Source organism: Caretta caretta, chromosome 1 (genome assembly GCF_965140235.1).
Source record: "Caretta caretta isolate rCarCar2 chromosome 1, rCarCar1.hap1, whole genome shotgun sequence".
Classification (NCBI taxonomy): domain Eukaryota; kingdom Metazoa; phylum Chordata; order Testudines; family Cheloniidae; genus Caretta; species Caretta caretta.
Window position 1 is genome coordinate 330,930,181 of NC_134206.1, and position 17,613 is coordinate 330,947,793.

The window sequence follows — 17,613 nt, forward strand, 5'->3', positions numbered from 1 at the left end:
GATTTATAGGTTAAAGCCAACATCTTAAGCAATGCCTTAAGCATGAAGCACTTCTTAACAGGCAAGTAGATACATTCTCCATGAACCTAATTATCTGATTGATCCCAATGTGCAACTTATGTAGAGTGCATGACAGTAGACATGAGAAAGGCTTGGATTACTGTAAGGAGAGCTGCACTGACAAAAAGGGTTGCATCTTTTTAGACAAAGACCAATGAAAAAGAGTAGTCTGGGCACATCTATTACTTGAACATCCAGTTGCAGTGAAAGCTTTAATAACACCTTCAAATTTCAAAGATGAATAATGAAAAGTGAGGATTCTCCCTCAATCCAGGGGTTTGATATAATCCTTGTCGTTTCTTCTGGTTTCTTCCTTCCACCTAAAACATATCCAGTCTTATTTAGATAGAGTGAGAGAGAGTTAGTTCTCATCCAAGTACCACACTGGGTAGGTTATTCAATACCTCCAGACAGTTTAGACAAGATGGAGATACACAGCAATGTGTCATATGTTGAAGGCACTGAAGTCCAGGGCTCCTCACTGACACTTCCTAGTGGCAAGGCCTCAAATACACAACGAACAAGAGTGGGGATAATATATGCTGCAATGGTATCCTGCAGGAGATGGCCCTTGGATTTTACCTTCTGGTATCTCTAAGGATATGTCAGCACTAGAGTTTTTATTTGAAACAACTGATTACTAATTAAGTTTAGGCTTGGAAGGATTAGATTTTTATTGGCAAATGTCGATTTCATCACACACACAAACTGATGAAAAAATATTTCCATCAGTGATAACTGAAATGTAAAGATAGGCCAACTACACTATGTACAGGAACATATTTTATATAAAATATATTTACACTATGTAAACTATTTTATCATGTGACTTTAGTTTCTTAAAAGCACTTCAGAATTAAATCACAACAAATGAAGGTCCTTAATCCCCTTTGGAATGGCAGATGACTGTCAGGTATTCTAGTGAGTAAAAACAGTGTTAATGGTTTGATTAGAGAAAGTTCCTTCTGAGAAATCTTTCCAGAGTTGCTTGTAATGTCCTGAAGGAAGTTTTAACTAACAATATTACTTGTTTGATCCAATTGCTCATTTTATTTTCCAAATTAATGTAAAGATCTTCTGTAGGTTTCTCATTTCCCATCTGACAGAATCATAGTGTATTCTGTACATATGTAAGAAAAATGCTGCTGGAAAATTTTGAGTTTGGTTTAAAGCTATTTACTTTGTATATTTTGACATGTGATTTTGACAATTTGTGTTTTAACAATTATAAAGCTTTAACTTTTTGATACTCAACATCTATTGTCAATAAATAACTATTTAAAAAAATAAAGATTGATATTATCCATTGAAATTATAAAAAACCAAAAATTTAATTCTGCGATGCGCGATGAAGTTGTTAGGTAACACATTTGTATGTGCTAGTCAAGCATGGAGCGAGCACTCGTTAAGTGCCCAGGCTAGCATGTACAAACATGTGAGCTGACTTAAGTTAATTGGCAATCAATTAATAAAAGTAAAAAAAATGTCTAATGAAGACAAATCCTGAAAAGGAACCATCAAAGTAGTGCCACTCCATGTACCCTGCTAGGGACTGAAGCTGTGTCAGCAATCCCTTACTGCAAATGGCATCAAAGGAAGATTACTAGAGTTATACAATGAGTCTAACCTATGAACACCAACTCCATCCTTTCTTTCAACCTACACCCTGGTTTAGCAGGTACGCTTTGCAATATATCCTGAAGATCAACAAAGTCAGACTCTTTCCTAGCAAGAGTGTGCGGAGTAAAGTTTCAGAGTAAAGAGCACTCTCCAAATAAATACATGTAGTGATCATTAGCTGAAGTGTGTCAGCTGATCTCAAACTCCTGAGCTAGTATTTTCACAGAAAGGTGGTCTTCAAAATAGACAGGACACAAATCTTGGGCCAGATGGAGCTACAATGTTTTATACCTTTTGTGGACCTGATCCTTATATGTAGTGGCTACATAGTTAAATTTGTACTGAAAGTCATGAGTCAACATACTGTTACGAACTCTCTATATTCCATAATACTATGTTTCAGCAAGGCATATTATTTCAAGCAGCAATTCAAGACATTTCATGTATTCCTATCTTGGATACTCAGTGCTATGTCTCTCTTCTGTTCCATCTAGAAAGGAGTCAATCTCTCCTTCTGCAAAGGTGGGTTCAACAAATATGAAGGCAGCTGGCTCCTATCTAAAAGCTAGCCAGACAAAATATCAGAGATAATTTGTGCTGGTCAGAAAAGAGCATTTTTCCCCTGAGAAAAATGTTGATAAAAACGACAACAACAACAAAAAAAAGATTTTGAATTTTTTTCCCCCAAAACTGAAATTGTTTGATTGGAAATGCTACTGCTGTGTCTCATGAGAGTTGTCGTTCGGATGCCTCATGCTTCCATTCTCTTCTATAAGCTGGGCTGGGCTTCATCTCTCATGAGGCACCATGGTGTATTATTTTAGTGAACGGAGGTGGTGCATTATGGGAATGTCTGGCAATGGTGTATCATGGTAGATGTAATCCAACTGGAGAGCCGAGCCCATGAGTACAATGGGGAAACTAAGCAACAAAAACTACAAATTCCATGAGGCACAACAGTGTTATATCTAAATTGAAATATTTCAGTTTTCATTTGACAACTGAAAATGTTTTGGGTTTTGAGCATTCTTTTTTTGACAAAAAAAATCAAAAATTTCTGTGGAAAGCAGACTCTTTTAACTAAAAAATATGTGTAGTCAAAACCCACTGTTTTCTGTAATAAAACAGTTTCAATGGAAAATTTACCACCAACACTAAAGATAATGCACCTAAGTGCTTTGTGAAGAGGCCCATATGAGGCTCAATGTAGGAAACTGATAAAAAACTTCATTAAGCTGAAAGGAAGCTGTTTGAAATGACTACCATGCCCAGTCATTCAGGTCAAGGAAGGGCTGTGCACTGCATTTCAGCCTTCTGAATCACAGAGAAATGTACCTGCCTTTTGTCAAGAATGTCCAACTTCAAAGATTAGTAAAGACAAAGTCTGAAAATTGTAGGAAAAATGACGAAAGAGACAAAGCCAGTGTAGAAAAGATGACAGACAGGTACCTCAGTTAAGACAAGTGTTTCGTGATCAGGCAAAATAATGATCTGAATCCTGATCAATGGAGCACTAAATTCAGTTCTGCCCTCACTGAGGAAAGAAACTAGTGAAATCAAACAACTTATCATTATGAAACAGAAAGATAGGAATCTATGTAGCTAGCTATCTAACTAGCTAGCTAAAGAAATATTAAACCCAATTGCGTTCTTATTTTTATAATCTCTTTGAAAGAACCAGAGAAACAAAGAACTACCTTTCAAAATGAGAAAATGAATAGAAATAAAATTGATCTAAAAGCAGGGTATAAAAAAGCCCCCCCCCCAAGCCCAACCCCTCCTCCCCCTTGTGGTGGGATTGTGGAAACAGGTTGAGTAAGGGATTGCTTTTCAGCTCAAAGTATGGTTGGTGAGCTATTCTCTCTGCACTCCTATAGTAGCCATGAAGGCCTACAGGATGTATTGTGAAACACCCTGGCTAACAGAGCTCTGGCTGGGCAGATCAAATTCATTAGCCTGGCAACGGGTCTAAGAGATGGTCACTCTGAAAACAAATCTGCAGCCAGCAAGTCCTTCAGTTGTCTCAGCTTTACCCTGAAATGGTCTTGCTGGCCGAGAGAGCGCGCGTAATTGCTTGTCCACTTTAAATGAATTCCCATGCAACCTTTGACAATGTAATCCAACAAACCCTGCAGCAATGGGGGAACAGTGAAAGTGACAAGTGATGGACATTGTTGGGAGTCATAGTCATGAACTTAAACGTGAATGGGTCAAGAGTTTGGTCACTCTGCGTTGATTTAGGGTGATGCTGTAGTTCAGCAATATCCTGATTGGCTCAGCTGCTCTATTCACAGACAGTACAACCCACTTCAATCTAGAAAAGATGCCCTAAAAATGTTCTAGAACAGCCCTGACCAGCCTACTGCAGCTGGAGTTTGTCCCATCACATGGTTGAGATGTAAACTATACAGAACTATGTGGAGACACTTGCACTTCATATTCCTGCACTACACCAAGTTCAAGATGCTGCAACTAGTCTCTCACTTCCCAACAGCTCTTTCCAAATATGGCTTAAATTTACTTTTAAGCACACTATACACTTATGAATTCTGAAAACATTGAAACGTTTTTTTAAAATTTTTTAAATTTCCTGCCTCCTACAACATTTACTCCTAAAAGAGCTTGTGTAATACACTTCAATCCCGACTATACTTGTCACTTATGTTATTTAGATCAATGGACAAACTCATGTCACAACATAGTGTGATTCAGGCCAGCACATTGCATCCAACTTTTATCACAATACATTGAAATCATCACAAATTGAAACAATCTGATGGAGCAACATCAAATCTTCACCTCACTCCTAATGATGTTTCACAGACTCCAGAGGTTATTTCAGGAGCTGTTCAATGTGCCATGATCTAGCCTCACAGGTCATCAGATGAACCGTCACAATAATGAAAAACAGAACAGATGACCAACCTATCAATGCTTGAAAGTATATTACAATTATTATTATTATTATTATTTGTATTGCAATCATAGAATCATAGAATATCAGGGTTGGAAGGGGCCGCAGGAGGTCATCTAGTCCAACGCCCTCCTCAAACCAGGACCAATCCCCAACTAAATCATCCCAGCCAGGGCTTTGTCAAGCCTGACCTTAAAAATATCTAAGGAAGGAGATTCCACCACCTCCCTAGGTAACCCATTCCAGTGTTTCACCACCCTCCTAGTGAAAAAGTTTTTCCTAATATCCAACCTAAACCTCCCCCACTGCAACTTGAGACCATTACTCCTTGTTCTGTCATCAGCTACCACTGAGAACAGTCTAGATCCTCTTTGGAACCCCTTTCAGGTAGTTGAAAGCAGCTATCAAATCCCCCCTCATTCTTCTCTTCCGCAGACTAAACAATCCCAGTTCCCTCAGCCTCTCCTCAGAAATCATGTGTTCCAGTCCCCTAATAATTTTTGTTGCCCTCCGCTGGATGTTTTCCAATTTTTCCACATCCTTCTTGTAGTGTGGGGCCCAAAACTGGACACAGTACTCCAGATGAGGCTCATCAATGTTGAATAGAGGGGAACGATCACATCCCTTGATCTGCTGGCAAGGCCCCTACCTATACATCCCAAAATGCCATTGGCCTTCTTGGCAACAAGGGCACACTGTTGACTCATATCCAACTTCTCGTCTATTGTAACCCTAGGTCCTTTTCTGCAGAACTGCTGCCGAGCCATTCAGTCCCTAGTCTGTAGCGGTGCATGGGATTCTTCTGTCCTAAGTGCAGGACTCTGCACTTGTCCTTGTTGAACCTCATCAACAGCATGGGGAAAAGAAAGAATCCTCTAATTTGTCTAGGTCCCTCTGTATCCTATCCCTACCCTCCAGCGTATCTACCTCTCCTCCCAGTTTAGCGTCATCTGCAAACTTGCTGAGGGTGCAATCCACACCATCCTCCAGATCATTTATGAAGATATTGAACAAAACCGGCCCCAGGACCGACCCTTGGGGCACTCCACTTGATACCGGCTGCCAACTAGACATGGAGCCATTGATCACTACCCGTTGACAATCTAGCCAACTTTCTATCCACCTTATAGTCCATTCATCCAGCCCATACTTCTTTAACTTGCTGGCAAGAATACTGTGGGAGACTGTGTCAAAAGGTTTGCTAAAGTCAAGGAACAATACGTCCACCGCTTTCCCCTCATCCACAGAGCCAGTTATCTCGTCATAGAAGGCAATTAGATTAGTCAGGCATGACTTGCCCTTAGTGAATCCATGCTGACTGTTCCTGATCACTTTCCTCTCCTCTAAGTGCTTCAGAATTGATTCTTTGAGGACCTGCTTCATGATTTTTCCAGGGACTGAGGTGAGGCTGACTGGCCTGTAGTTCCCAGGATCCTCCTTCTTCCCTTTTTTAAAGATGGGCACTACATTAGCCTTTTTCCAGTCATCCAGGACTTCCCCGGATCACCATGAGTTTTCAAAGATAATGGCCAATGGCTCTGCAATCACATCCGCCAACTCCTTTAGCACTCTTGGATGCAGCGCATCTGGCCCCATGGACTTGTGCTCATCCAGCTTTTCTAAATAGTCCCGAACCACAGTTCTTTCTCCACAGAGGGCTGGTCACCTCCTCCCCATGCTGTGCTGCCCAGTGCAGTAGTCTGGGAGCTGACCTTGTTCATGAAGACAGAGGCAAAAAAAGCACTGAGTACATTAGCTTTTTCCACATCCTCTGTCACTAGGTTGCCTCCCTCATTCAGTAAGCGGCCCACACTTCCTTTAACTTTCTTCTTGTTGCTAACATACCTGAAGAAACCCTTCTTGTTACTCTTAACATCTCTTGCTAGCTGCAACTCCAGGTGTGATTTGGCCTTCCTGATTTCACTCCTGCATGCCCGAGCAATATTTTTATACTCTTCCCTGATCATTTGTCTAATCTTCCACTTCTTGTAAGCTTCTTTTTTGTATTCAAGATCAGCAAGGATTTCACTGTTAAGCGAAGCTGGTCACCTGCCATATTTACTATTCTTTCTACACATTGGGATGGTTTGTCCCTGTAACCTCAATAAGAATTCTTTAAAATACAGCCAGCAATACAGCAATAGCACTTAGAGGCCCCAAACCAGGGATCAAGGGCCCAGTTTGCTGTGCAATATATACACATTGTGACAAAGTTCCTCCTCTGCCCTGGTGGGTCCTGCGCTTATTGGAGGATTTGCTCTCCTCAGAGATTCATGGCAGCCCTCAGTTTGGTCTCTTTCATGGCTCAAATCTGCCGTTCACTCAGTTAGCCTCATCACTGGCCAGCATGGGGAAAAGAAAGAACAATCCCCGCAGTCTCTGCTGATCCACCTAGTGGATCGGGGAACAGGTCAGAGACCTTCCCCTCTGGTGGAACCCACAGTCCAGATCAACTCCTCTGGCATCAAGTAGGGAGTTGGAGGGATGGGGGGAACCCGGGACCAGCCTCTACTCCGGGCTCCAGCCCAGGGTCCTATAGATTGCAGCTATCTACAGTGGCTCCTGGAACAGCTGCGTGACAGCTACAACTCCCTGGGCTACTTCCCCATGGCCTCCTCCCAACACGTTCTTTATTCTCACCACAGGACCTTCCTCCTGATGCCAGATAGCGTTTGTACTCCTCAGTCCTCCAGCAGCATGTCCTCTCACTCTCAGCTCCTTGCGTGCACCTCACTAACTGGATGTGAGAGCCTTTTTAAACCAGGTGTCCTGATTAGCCTTAATTAATTCTAGCAGCTTCCCAATAGGCTACAGGTGTCCTAATTAGCCTGCCTGCCTTAATTAGTTCTAGAAAGTTCCTGAGCGTTCTGGAATAGTCCCTGTTATTTTACCCAGGAAAAAGGGACCTGCGTAACCTGGAACTAATGTATCTACCTTCGACCACTCTTTTGTAGCCATCTGGCCTGACCCTGTCACAACACACAGTGAGAGACAGTCACTGCCCTGAAGAGTTTACGGTCTACATAGACAAGCTAGACAGACAACAGAAATAGGCAAAAATAGTGGTTTAAAATATTTTGATATTGGGAATGCTGACACAGCTATAACAAAATGATATAGTAGGAAAACTGGGGATCAATATAATAAATACAATGTTTGTTTGCAATCTTTTTTCATAGTTTCACAGTAATCTCATTACATAAATGCTGGCATTGGAAGACAAATTCACTCTCGCACATATTCTCAAAACAGTAATTAGAAGGATGAATTTTTATTGCCTATATGATGCCTTAAGTAACCTCATATGTTATAATCCTAATAATTAGTATCACTCATATACAAATTCATAAGAGTCTGCTTTTCTTAAAAGTGTGTGTGTGTGGGGGGGGGGGGGGAACAGATGCAGATCTGTTAATGAAATGTGTTTGGTACTGACATTTTCATTTGAAAGAATTCATTTAAAAATAAAAATAGAATATGGTATACAATGAGGGGTTAAATTTTGTGATCTATTAGTTATTTATTTATTTTACAGGGCATTAAAGTCAACCATATAGTGGAGAAATGTAAATGTAATGTTATTTATGGCATACAAGTCGATAAAATCCTGAATAAATTTGCTTTATAATGATAGTAATCATATGAATTCAAACAAGTGTAATTTTCAAAGAGAACTTACAGGCTTTGGAGTTTTCCATGGAGAAAAGAAACCTGAAATAAAGAAAAAAAATATTAGTGAATCTTTCTGTCATATCACTTTACTATGAAATATATAATGGTACAGGCACTGTGGGGTCTATTCTTCCCTTTTGATGCAGGCCTGTAATTTATAGTAGCATTCATGAGGATTACATACACATGGTGAGGGGAGATGCATCCTGAAGGATCTAATTTCTATCTAAATAAAAGCAAGTGAAGTCTACAGGAGTCTAGCCATTGTCTTCAAAGGTAGCAGGCTCAAATGGATAAAACTCCTATCCAGTGCCCACTCCAGGAAATGGAAAGACTCCTAATGGCTTCAGTCAGCGTCAGATAAAGCTCCAAATCATCTATTTCCAAGAATCAAACATAGTAAAGTAGCTATTCAAAATTTTTGTTAAAATAAAGCCTAATAAGGAAAGACTGATTTCAATTTGCAAGTATAAAGAAACACTGAAGAAAAAGTACTATTTAATCAATATGGCTCACAAAAATACAACTCCACAAGTTAATGATTGTTCTTTTGTTTTATTTTGTTCCTCCCCCTACAGAAATAAAAGCTGCTGGTCAGATACTACTGCTTCTCTTAACCAAATTATTTATTTTCCTGGTTATTGGTGTGTGACAACTTAATGAGTCATTATGACTTCTGCTTACCAGTATGTAAAATCTGACATGTCCTTGTCATAAAACTAGATCACCTAAAATGTATGTTGAAAACATGGATAGTTGCTTTGTATGCAGCACCATGTGCAAAAGAATTTTAGTTACAAAATGAATAAATAAATCAGGTAAAAAAACAGAATTTAAAAGAATAGATGGACAAATTTTCAAAAGGGTAACCTTCCTTTTGCAGGCTCAATTTTCATCCAAAAAAATTGTACGTGTAATTTGCTTGTGGTTGTAAATCTGAGTACGTACATCTCTAACTCCATGCTTACAAGCTAAAATCAGGTAGTCAGAGGCACAATTCATTTTGTGGGGGGAAAAATACAGGCTCAAACTGAGGTCACTCAAAGAGAGACTGGGCCTTTGCCCTTCAGAAAATGTTCTCCAAATAATGAATTATGATGATAGCAGTACCTTAACTATTTTTCTCTCTAAAGAGCACCAAGGAAACAGCTAAACTAAATTAAAATAATAGACCCTCAGGGAAACATATCCATAAACAAAATACAATAGGAGTTACATCTGAACATGATAGTCAAGGCCCCTAGGATTCTGTGGTCATTGGCTCATTTCAACTGCCCATAGATGTGATAAAATTTGGAGCAAAGAAATTCTTGAATTTGTGGCAGAAAGCCATTGACTGTATGGTAACTGTTATTTGTAAAGTAAGATTCCAAAAAGATGGGGTGTGTGTGTGTGTCATGTTTACTGTTTGTCTGTAGCTTTCATATAAAAGATGCTGAGTTTACAAATGAAAACGATTCCCCCCCCACCCTGTAAACTGAAGCTGAGGTACGAAAGACAAATTGTATAGTTCTGGTTCCCACATCAGCTCCAGTATTAAAGAAGCTGTAACTGAAGTTTAGCTAGCAATTCTTTAGATGATGTGCATGCCAGAACAAAATCCAGCTCACTCTTTCTTGCTTGTTGCTGCTCTGCATGACAGACAGGAGCCAAAGGTAGTAAACACCTATTTTCATCAGAAAGCTAAGATGAGACTTGGAATACACAAGAAGATCTGTTGAGCAAGATGTGCCAGGTATCTTATACCTAGTTACTGGTGATTGGATGTTCTGGAAATATCTAGAAAGGTAACATTCTACCATCATTTGCACTAGTGCAATACCCATGAATTGTCTTCAATGAAAATTACAGCTATTCAAAAAAGGGCAAAACTCACCCCATAGAAATTTACTGTCCACAGTCAATTTTCTGACCAAAAGTGCATTTTAGCTGCCCTGCCTCAAGTAAACATATAATAAAAATACATACAAGTATTTATTGACAAAAATAAATGACAAATACAACAAACAGAGGTGTTTTTTAAAAAAAATCACACATTCAATCAAAACTAAAAACATTTGCACTTAAACTCAGTATGGAGACTTGTTGCATAGACTGCAACGTACAAATCATAGAATCATAGAATATCAGGGTTGGAAGGCACCTCAGGAGGTCATCTAGTCCAACCCCCTGCTCAAAGCAGGACCAATCCCCAATTAAATCATCCCAGCCAGGGCTTTGTCAAGCCGGACCTTAAAAACCTCAAAGGAAGGAGATTCCACCACCTCCCTAGGTAACCCATTCCACCGCTTAGTGAAAAAGTTTTTCCTAATATCCAACCTAAACCTCCTTGTTCTGTCATCTGCTACCACTGAGAACAGTCTAGATCCATCCTCTTTGGAACCCCCTTTTATGTAGTTGAAAGCAGCTATCAAATCCCCCCTCATTCTTCTCTTCTGCAGACTAAACAATCCCAGCTCCCTCAGCCTCTCCTCATAAGTCATGTGTTCCAGTCCCCTAATCATTTTTGTTGCCCTCCGCTGGACTCTTTCCAATTTTGCCACATCCTTCTTGTAGTTTGGGGCCCAAACTGGACACAGTACTCTAGATGAGGCCTCACCAATGTTGAATAGAGAGGAACGATCACGTCCCTCGATCTGCTGGCAATGCCCCTACTTATACAGCCCAAACTGCCGTGAGCCTTCACAAATGCCAAGGTCCTCATTCAAAACCAATAAAAGGAAATACTTATTCACGCAACACCTAATTAAGTGATGGAATGCATTGCCATAGGATGTCACTGAGGCAAAAAACCTAGCAAGAGTCAAAAAGTGACTGGGCATTTATATAGATAATAAGCAGTGTATTAGCATTAACTGTTATAAGACGTTGGATGAGATATTAAACCTCATGCTTAGCAGTGTAAACCAATCTCTAACTATTGAGAATTAGGAGACCTAATGTGGGGGGCAGATCATCCCACATATCCTAATCAGATTTTTCTTGTACCTTCTTCTGAAGCATATGGTGCAGGCCACTGTTGGAGACAGGACACTTGACTAGGTGGACCCTGAGTCTGGTCCAGGATTGAAAGTCCCACATTCCTCTTTTCCACGTACCTTTTGGCAATTCTAATTTTTCCCTTGTCTTAAACAAAACAAATATAAAAGATGCCTTTTATGTGTTGTCTCTTTGTTGACACCTGTGGATGCTAAATGTGGACTGAGCATCAGCAGAATTTGTAACTGGTGTTTAAATACACATGAGCAATGCTGCAAGTTCAAATATGTGGCCACTTGCAGATTTTTGAATGGCCTGCATAACTGATTATAGAATACGTATGAAAAGCTTCATAGAGTGGTATAAAAAATGTAATGACTCATGGTCCAGTCTGTATGATACAGTTTCACTGCTGTGTTTCTGTAGAATTTTAGGACCCTACCCTGACATGTGTGCAGCCATTATGTGCCACAAAGCCAGAAGAGTCTGATACAGCTAGCAAATCCAGGCCCAGGAATCTCACCTCAATATAAAGTGGATCCTGTGGTGGCACAGAATCAGCATAGCAGCTCTAGCAACATAGCTTCCCTGCTGCTGGAACAGGCGGTGTGGCCATAGCTCTTTACAATCCACAGATCTTTGGCTGTTGTCTTGATCCCTTGGGACCATTGGTAGCTGACCTTTGCTTTTGTGCTCATGAAATATATCTGAGGATCTGACCCATAGATTACCTTTTTAAGCGTGCTCTGCAGAAGAATTACCTGCAAATTGTATGAGTTTGCCACATGAGTTTACCTGATGGCACAGGACACGTCACATTAATCTGAAGGAATACTGCTGTACACAATGTATAATCTTCTACATACTCAGCAGCGCTGGACTCCAGCAGCCAGAACTATTGTTGGGGGCGGAGGGACCTGTGTACTCTCATTTAGCTTGATCTCCCATCATAGTACTACACTCCTTCTTGAATTACCTGTGCTGTTTCATTTAATGTTGTGAACTTTCATCACAAGAGATAGTGGGACCCTTCCTTGAACAAGCAGGGTTCAGCCCTGGCAGACTCTGGCTAAGTCCAACAACGATTTAGAGACAGGAATGAAACTTTTCTCAGATCAAAGTTCCTTGCAGCCTTCAGGAACTGCAGTCTGGTTTGACCTTCTAACAAGCTTATGTCTAACTAGACGCCAATTTTGGGTGAGACTTCATAAAACTAGTGTGCAGCCTCTCCCACCTAAGGTGGGGAAACCATTGACAACTGGGAATATAAGTGCTTTTGGAAGATGAGACTATAAAAGCCAACGGAAAAGAAAGGCCTGTCTGAAAAAAGCAAAACATTTGGGTAGGCCTGTGTGTTCTCATTGGTGGCTTCTCCTTCTCCACACTCACTCACTGACTTGATTATCTTTCTACTGACCTGACATCTAGGGGAAGGATGGCTTGATAACTATTCCCAGTAGTAACAGGCTCCCAGTGCAAGATTATGGATTCATTTCCAGAAGAGTCCCATTTCTCTTGCATTCAATTATTGACACTTTTGTTTAAAGCAGTCCCAAAACCTGAATTACAATTGTCATGATGGAGACCAGGATCAGATACCTCTGATAAAAAACAGCCAGAACTACTAGATCACAAACTAATTGGCAGGAAAATCAAATAACATGTTCACCAAGCACAGTGGTTATGATATTCTAAGCACAGGGAAATAAATGTGCTATCTTTTGCCATTCAGGGGTAACTTTGGGAAAATGATATTTTAAAACAGTGATCAATGTAAGTTGTGTTAAACTATTAACAACTGACATTCAAAACCAATGTAAAGTTCTCTCCTTTTTGGTTTTAACTAGACAAGCCACAATATATTAATAAATAAGATGAGTGATTTTAGAAGGTGTGCAAAAAATGCTTTAAAAAATTCAGAGAGAATTATCTCATAATGCATTGACAAAAAGTTGGAATTTTACAGATTTTTGACAGGTCTCCTTTACTGTCTCCCACTATCCCCTTCACAATAGGCCTTCTCGAAACATGTCTAAAAATCAGATCTGAACCACTTCTGAGATTTAACTGCAATAGAGAATCCCAATAATACAACAGGAACTTGAGACTAAAAATCTATCTGGGAAACTGTACATCTTTATGGATATTTTTTCTTTTCGGAGACAAAGGCAAATTCCAGCTTCAGTCTCTTATGCTTCTCCTTTTTTGATGGAGATATCCTATAACAAAAAACAAATCATGTTACATTCATTTTTATTTTACTGTGTTGTTTAATGTACATTTTAATTAGGTCATTCATAAGAAAATTTGCTTACGGATTGTACGTTTTACACATTGGTCTGTAATGACTGAGAACAATTTAATTTCTTAGAAGCAGTCTCACCAGTAGGCTTCGCAGTGTTTGCAAGATTGCATCCTATTTCAGTGAAGGTCCTATCACACTGTAGATAATCCCAGTAATATGCTGCTGTCCATGTAACTTGCTGCCAGTTCTGCCATGAAATTGGACATCAACTTTGTTGGTTATGGATATGGTTATGAGTATGATGCTATGGTCCCCATTCGGGTTCCTTTCTGTCTCCATTATTCTTTTTTAAACACGAGAGAAAACAATTTCTAAAAAAACCTTTATTTATTCCTCAGAAAGTCTAAGCAACTACTGTGGAAGTTGTCAAGGAGCAAGGTCTTTTGGACACCGATGTGGCTTTCATTGGTCTTTGTGAAAGACCTATTCATATAATTAAACTGGAGGACATAAATAGTTAATAAATTTCCACAATTGACTGGGTAACAGTAGGCTGAAGGAAAGAACTTTAATGTCTCAAAGACAAGACCCTCTCAAATAAAGCAGGGAATGTTTAAGTTACATCATCTTCATTCCACAGCACTCGACGCATTGATGATAATAGCATTGTTTTTGTCCATTAGCTTGTGCTGGGCTTCTTGCCTTTTTTGTCATATAAAAGCCTCCCTGCATATGGCTTCCTGTGCCAATCTGTCTCAAGCACTGCACAGACCTTTTCACATGAATGTTTGGAAGCAGATGAACAGATGGTTGATCAGCACTTTCCAGAGTATCAGTTGACTCCATGTACATCTCTTCAAAGTTCATGTGTTGTTAGTTCACTTAACTCAAACTAAAGTTTTTCTTTCCAGAAAAGTCACCATTTTTATTTACTTTTGCATTAGATTTTTTGACATTTCACTCCCTAATTGAAAATATGGATACTTCAGATATTTGGTAATTGACTATTCTGGGCCTGATTTTCAGAGGGCTGAGTACTTATAGCTCCCACTGACTTCAAGTGGAGTCATGGGTGTTTAGCTTCTCTTAAAATCAGGCTCTTCATATACTTGAATTAGCAGCATGCGGGGAACAGTTTCCTACCATGCACATTCAACTGGACTCCAAATTCTATGCAATTATCTTTTGTTGATTTGTACTAGGCAACTATGGATTGGATGCACAGATTTTAATCTATTGTTGTTTTATACAAAGGGTAGCAAAAATGTCCTTCAGCTAAAGTTACAAAAATATTGCAGAGAGAGAGAGAGAGAGAAAGAAAGTATTGCATCATATAAAAAGAATAAACATTAACTCAATTAACCTTCAAATAGCTTTTCCTTTCAGAAAAACAAAAACCCAGCAAGGAGAATAACCAAATTTGATTAATTCATATACTGTAATAAATAAATGTTTAAATGGAGACAAAGAAAGTAGATAGAAGTAACTATCTGAACATAAAATTATGAGAGGGAGTTTGAAATTACCAAGAGATGTTTAAAATGTAAGATGATTGTACTGAATGGTACTCACTAGTACAGTTTCTACAGTTCTAACAAAATATATTATTATACATGGAAAATGACAAAATTCAAAGGCCCTTCCCTTCCAAACAGCTTTAAAGAATAATCAAAATCTCATACTAGCAACAACAATAAAGTTATTTACCTGGGAATTAAGAGTAGCTGGAAGAAGACTGGTAGCTCTTCAAGCCTAGCTAGGTAGTCCTGTAATCCAGTCTTCCTTTAGAATGATGGTGCTATGCCATGGAGGATCCCTTTTGGTAGGAATGCAAAGGCAATCTGGAATGTCTTTGCTTGTTGACCATGAGTGTCTTTGGTGAGGATATCACCTGAGATGGTGGGTTGAAGTCAATGAAGCTCACATGTGGGATGATTTGAATGGGGAATTATGTTTGACTGGGCCCAATGTGTTCTGACTAGAGATAGCTCCACTTGCAGTATGCCAGACGTCAGTGGCACAGTGAGTAGTAGGTGTGATGCACTTTTTCCTGATGGAATACCAAGACTGTGGCTCATTGCAGTGCACCAATTATATCATATGCAGGGTCAGATTAATAACAAAGATTTTCCCCCTCTTTTTTCAAAAAACTCTGTCAACATACACCAAAGTTACTAATTACAGTATTCCCAGCAAGTGACTTGCAGCAATACAAACATGATCAATAGCTGCTTCTCCTGGTGGTCTTGTGGTGGTCTTTGTCTCATGCTTCATTACTGGTCCATTGTTCATCAGTGTCAGCAGTGTTCAGAGAATGCTATGGAAATAGCACTCTGGTCAGATTCTCCCCTGCTTTTTGCCTGTAAAGCCATTCACACCTGTGTAAAGTAAGTGTGAAACACAACTATGTACTTTTACATCCACATTGCACTCACTTCATGTAGGTGTAAATGAATGAGCAAGGTAGAAAATCAGTCAGGTCTTTAGCTCCAATAGTAAGGGAGAATTTCCTGTAGCTCACCTCTCCCATGACTGATTCAGGAGTGGCCTGAGCTCTGACTTAAGTCCCATCCAGTATTTCTTGGTTTCAAGTTTGATGGCTCCTAAATAATTAGAGTGGAGTGCAAAGCTGTTAAAATGGAGGATTCTCAGAGATGATTTGGAGGCTGAGGAATAACTTGGTAAATTTAGCGTCTGATTCTCCCCCCCAGGCAAGCTTTACCATTGTTCTAAATGAGTGCACGATTGAGCCTTAAATCAGTGATCATTTTCTTAGCATAGGAGTATCGTTTGTGCAATTCCTGAAGTCCTGTTGACCAACTGTTTTCAGGCAACATTTTTATCAATAATTTCCAGGCACTGAAAATATTTAAAGATAAAGGAGGAGCTGTTCAGAGACATAAATAGCATTAATGTGCCACACTCCCATTGATTTTCAGTGTAAGTTAGGTGCCTCTGAAAATCTCCAAATGCAAGCAAGAATCTGTAGTTACAGCCATTCTCATTTACAAGGTCTCACTTTCGCTGAAGGCAGTCTGATTGGCTTATGTTTGCCAGCAAGAATTCAGTCATTGGTAATTAGGTCAGAAGCTGGCATGGTAATGAGTTCATTGACATTCAAATGAACACACTACCATTCATTTTATTTGGATCTCATTGTTTTGTGAACTGCTTATCAATGAGTGGTTTAAAGGAGTTTATGAAATTTGTTAAAAATAATCACTAAAGACCAGCTCCCTCTGAATATGAAGCAGTGTATTTTCTAAGCAAATATGGTGTAGTACAAATTAGAATGAGCATTCAATAGCATTTAGTATGACAGTGTCTTATGATTCAATGGAGCAGAAACTGAGAAAAAAAATTAAAAATATTCCCTACTGTGAAACAAATATATTTTTTGTGCTAAAAGTCAACAGCTGCTTATCAAGTCACCAGGAATGGATTAGTGGCCCTCCGCACAGCACTGATGTTATAGAACAATTTTTGGTTCATTTTTGACTGAGTATTGTTCTCTTCTTCTCTTTTCTCAGATGAAAATTAAAGAAAATATTCAGCAAAATGTTTGTTATGCAGATGCAAATTTCTCTCCAGATTGTAGAAGTAGCCAGGTAGGTATATTTTTAGTGAGACATGTTGCCCACAAATTTAAAACGACATAAAGAAATAGGACTTAGGCTTTTGTCTTTGATTATAGAAGATAACAATGCAGATATATAGGGTCAAATCCTGAGGTCCTTACTCAGTTTTAATTTAGGGTCTAATTCTGCAATTACTACAGGGTTTAGTTTCATCTTCTCAACTGCTTACGCCTTATGTTAGTAAGCACTATGCCAAGTAGTAATAATTTGCAGGACCTTATTCATGAAAAGCTCAGGCCTCAGAATTTGGCCCATGCATTGTAAACTCTATTGTCCTTTAAAAAAGGTCAGAAGCCTTTTTCTGGGCATGATAGAAGAAAACAGTCCAAATTTATGCTGTTGCAGAAAGAAATTTATCCAGCAGAATTCCTTGCTGCTTTGTTCCCTTCTGTTATCAAAAGAGAAGTTAATGCTGCAACATCTCTGTTGCTATTGCTGGTTCACATGCTCAGGCAAAGGATTACTCTCTGGATCTTTGGCATCTG

At 39.4% G+C, this 17,613-nt stretch overlaps 1 protein-coding gene across 20 annotated transcripts in view; it reads right to left on the reverse strand.

Moving 5' to 3' along the window:
• MAGI2 (membrane associated guanylate kinase, WW and PDZ domain containing 2) overlaps window positions 1–17,613 on the reverse strand; it is a 1,189,595-nt gene that overhangs the window by 125,951 nt on the left and 1,046,031 nt on the right. For all 20 annotated transcript variants that reach the window (XR_007354679.2, XR_007354680.2, XR_007354681.2 and 17 more), the window contains one exon: window positions 8,274–8,305. Coding sequence is in view for 17 of the 20 variants with exons in the window: in XM_048836471.2 (XP_048692428.1) it covers window positions 8,274–8,305 (32 nt within the window). In the remaining 3 variants the exon portion in view is untranslated. The remainder of the gene's footprint in view (window positions 1–8,273; window positions 8,306–17,613) is intronic.